At 49.3% G+C, this 4,287-nt stretch overlaps 1 protein-coding gene across 2 annotated transcripts in view; it reads right to left on the reverse strand.

Annotated features, from left to right (window-relative positions):
- The window catches only part of GGA2 (golgi associated, gamma adaptin ear containing, ARF binding protein 2), a 44,136-nt gene that overhangs the window by 25,755 nt on the left and 14,094 nt on the right, over positions 1–4,287 (reverse strand). For both annotated transcript variants that reach the window (XM_017534390.2, XM_037740587.1), the window contains exons 3-5: positions 3,515–3,590; positions 2,577–2,675; positions 1,009–1,132 (exon numbers count right to left, since the gene is read on the reverse strand). In XM_017534390.2, the coding sequence (XP_017389879.1) occupies positions 1,009–1,132; positions 2,577–2,675; positions 3,515–3,590 (299 nt within the window). The remainder of the gene's footprint in view (positions 1–1,008; positions 1,133–2,576; positions 2,676–3,514; positions 3,591–4,287) is intronic.

Genomic DNA, 4,287 nt, shown 5'->3' on the forward strand with positions numbered 1-4,287 from the left:
AAAGAAAGAAAGAAAGAAAGAAAGAAAGAAAGAAAGAAAGAAAGAAAGAAAAAAGAAGGTTGGGCATGGGCACAGCAGCTCACACCTATAATCCCAAGGCGGGTGAATCACCTGTCAGGAGTTCGAGACCAGCCTGGCCAACATGGTGAAATACTATCTCTACTAAAAACACAAAAATTAGCCAGGTATAGTAGTGGATACCTGTAATCCCAGCTACTCAAGAGGCTGAGGCAGGAGAATTGCTTGAACCCAGGAGGCAGAGGTTGCAGTGAGCTAGGATTGAACCATTGCACTCCAGCCTGGGCAATAAGAGCAAAACTCTGTCTATTAAAAAATAAAATAAAATTTAAAAAAAGGTTAGTTTTTAAGCAAACAAGAATTTTAAAGATAAATAAGGACTAGGCCAGGCGCGGTGGCTCAAGCCTGTAATCCCAGCACTTTGGGAGGCCGAGGCGGGTGGATCACGAGGTCAAGAGATCGAGACCATCCTGGTCAACGTGGTGAAACCCCGTCTCTACTAAAAATACAAAAAATCAGCTGGGCATGGTGGCGCGTGCCTGTAGTCCCAGTTACTCGGGAGGCTGAGGCAGGAGAATTGCTTGAACCCAGGAGGCGGAGGTTGCGGTGAGCCGAGATCGCGCCATTGCACTCCAGCCTGGGTAACAAGAGCAAAACTGCGTCTCAAATAAAAATAAAAATAAAAATAAGATAAATAAGGACTTTAGTGACATAGATCGCTTGTAGTTTGACTTTTCTTATGCGGTTGTTTCCTGATTTCCAGGCAACAGGGAAAAGCATGCCCTACATCATCTTTCAAGGTCTGTACTGCGGTTTTTAAAGTTAAGTAGATAAAAGATTTATTGTGTAAAAAATAAAAAATAAAAACTCTACCTCAGTATGGTCTTATACAAGAAGTCCAGCTTTCAACAAAAAATTATAAGGCAGACAAAAAAGCGAGAGGACGCAGGTCCAGTCAATAGAAACGTGACACAGTAGCACAAGTCAGACCTTGTTTCTTCAGCATCTGATAGGCGTCTCGGATCTTGACGTCTTCAGGAAACCATACTGTCCAACTAAAGAGTATTTCAATGACTCTTCCTTTAACTTTTTCTGTGGCCCAGGACCCCAGGTACTGAAATAAAAAGGAAAGAGAATTCTAAAGCTGGAAGGGACTTGGGAGACCAACAATTTAACTAAAGAGGGAGCTGTTTAGGCCCAGAGAAACAAGCTCCCAGGTATGGTATGAGTGTGAGGAGGGACTGAGGCCACACTATCTGGTGCCCAGCCCCGCAGCCCTTCCTGGGATTCAATTGATCTCCACAATATTCACACTAAACCCCACCATGAAGGGGTCTCGGTCAGAGCCTGTTCTACACCACTGGGGACAGTCATTTTTTGCCTGGGACAAGAATTCTAAAATTTGGTCTTTGTTTCCGTTCCTGGCACAGAACTTCAAAAATCCTTGGAATTTCCTGAGACACAGGAGTGTCTTGTTATTCAAGAGACACAATCTCAGGGAGCACCTGAGTTTTCACTAATGATTTACAGTGAGTGCTTAGAGAGTTTCAAGGGCTGGCCACTCCAGAGAGGTCAACCCTGTGATCAGAGCAGAAACTTTCAGCCCCATCCCCTGACCCGTGCTCCCATATCCCTACCCATGGAGTGTAAAAAACAACAATCAATTCCAAATCTTAAAAAAAAAAAAAAAAAAAAAACCAACAACAACAAAAAACTCAGATGAAAACACTGCAACAAGGAAGCTCAGAGAGCCTCTCGGTTGAACATATGTTGGGAGAACCGCAAGCTCAGAGTCCAGGAGTGGGCACAGCAGCTCTGTACCCTCTTGCCCCACCAAGACCTTGCCTATGTATTGCTTCCAGTCATACCCTTTATGCTAAAACAGTGATAAAAGTACAGGGCTTTCCTGTGTACATGAATCATTCTAGGAAATTATGGAACCTGGGGCAGTGGGGAGGGGGAGGTCACAGGAACCTCTCAATCTGCAGCTGGGGATGCAGAAATGCAGCAGCTTAAAGACACATGACATTCATGGCTGGCAGCTGAAACAGGGGTAGTCTAAGTAGCACTGAGCCCCCACCATGTGGGGTCCGGGTGGCAGAACTAAAATGAACTGTAGGACCCACAGTCAGTGTCAGCACTGTTGTGGGAACACAGCAAGGCAGGGTTCAATGCTGGTTACCTAACAGTGGCCAAGCTAAGACAGGTGCCAGGAAGACAGGTATGGAGGACAAGGCAGGAGGTGACAGGAAACTTCAGGTCACCCCTGGGATCTCTCACTGTCTCTATCAGGGCCCTGTGCCTCCAAGCTGGAGTTCCTCATCTCCTCGAGGCCACATGTCTCGCGGGCCTTCTGAAAGGGGAAATGTGAAAATGCTAATAGCAAGGGGCAGCTGATGAGCACAGCCTCTTACCAGAGCTTGGAGAGGGGTGTGCTTTCACAGGCAGGAGGGGGTTTTGTCCATGAATGGGCCTGCCTCTGGCCTGAGGAGGGCGCCAGGAGTTTGACGGTGGGCATAGGTGTGGCACAGTGCGCAGAGCCAAGTCCAGGTACTCACCTTTGGGGACAACACTTTGATGAGCTCGTTCAGGAAACGGAATTTGGCCACCTCGCCGTGAAACTTCTCCCCACAGTGGTTCATACACATCTCCAGCACCTGCAGACACAGAACCCCCATGAGAAGGTGGAAGGCCAGTGGTCCCAGGCTTCCCTCCTGGCTGGTAACCACTTGCTGGTGACTGAGCTGGAACCATAGCTAACCCTGCCTCAAACCTATGAGGACACTGAGTTTTCATGAAGAGGACGTTTTCAGGTCAAGAAAAAAATGTCCTCTGTTCAATCTTGCTCTAACTGCCTGGGGTTTATGTCCAGGAAATAGCTTAGTGGGTATGTCAAACCCTGAGGTCACCCCACCTTTCAAGGAGACTGTTGGGGAGATGAAAGTGGCCCAAGAACCAACTCCTTCCTGGAGGCTGAAATCACGTATGCAGTGTCCAAGACCAGCCAGATGTCACCCACTGGTACTCAAGAGGCAAGCTGGTCCTGCAGACCCCTCCTCTGGTCCATACTGAGGCTTTCAACACCACAAATTAGTCACCAGCATCTAAACATCAAATATATACAAAGACCTAAACTAGCAATCCTGGGCCCACATTTACACCTGCCAAGGGCCAGCGGGCCCTGTGCTAGAGCTACCCTCTTCAGACAGGGTACATGAACTTGCCAGTCCTGGTTTAAATGGGCAGATGAAAGTAAAACCTTCCTTTCCTTCTCCCACAGTAGACTCAATGCTGCCCACAAGAAACAGATGAGAAAGAGGAGAAAGAAGGATGGGGACCCTTGGCCAGAACTCCCTCCTCCAACCTTCTGTGATGGTGAACCTTTCAGGGGACCTCCCTGCCCCAGTGAAAAGGACCTGGGTGGAAGCAAAGTGCCTCTCAGCTCTCTCCAGCACCAGGACAGGAAAGCTTAGGCTACAAGGCAAGCCATACTCACCGTTAAGGCATAAAGAGCTTCCTTCTCTTGCGGAGACTGGATCTTGTGGGCCAGTAGCCAGGGCGCGTGCGTGGGGCTACAGGGAAACAAAAAGACCTAGACTCTGGGCAGGCAAGAAACTAACCCAAGTGGCTGAGCATGCTCAGTAAAGCCACTTTTCTTCCAGGGGCTGGTGTCCCAAAGCAGAGGTGGAGTGTGCCTGATACAAAGCCCACGAGGAGGCCCCAGAGGGGGCCACCTCCCACCCACTCTGGTTAAACCTAAAGCACCCAAAGTCCTCCTCCTGCCCAGGGCACACTGCCTTCCCGTCAGCCAACCCCCAGACCCTAAATTCCAAGCTGCCAGTCCCAGCCTAGGTCCACACAGAGCCAGAGCAGCACAGGCCCTGTTTGTCTGTGATAAATGCCCAGGGAATGCTAGAGCAGAAAGTGTGATCAAACTTGGCTCAAACTGGCCAAATATGCGGCACCACACAGATTAAATATCTTGATGGGCTGGGCACGGTGGGTCACACCTGTAATCCCAGCACTGTGGGAGGCCAAGGCAGGTGGATCACCTGTGGTCAGGAGTTCGAGACCAGCCTGGCCAACAGGGTAAAATCCCATCTCTACTAAAAACTACAAAAATTAGCTGGGTGCGGTGGTACGTGCCTGCAATCCCAGCTACTCAGGAGGCTGAGGCAGGAGAATCACTTGAACCCGGGAGGTGGAAACTGCAGTGAGCCGAGATGGCACCAATCACTCTAGTCTGGGTGACAAAGCGAGACTCTGTCT

Source organism: Cebus imitator, unplaced genomic scaffold (genome assembly GCF_001604975.1).
Source record: "Cebus imitator isolate Cc_AM_T3 unplaced genomic scaffold, Cebus_imitator-1.0 Scaffold85, whole genome shotgun sequence".
Taxonomy (NCBI): Eukaryota; Metazoa; Chordata; class Mammalia; order Primates; family Cebidae; genus Cebus; species Cebus imitator.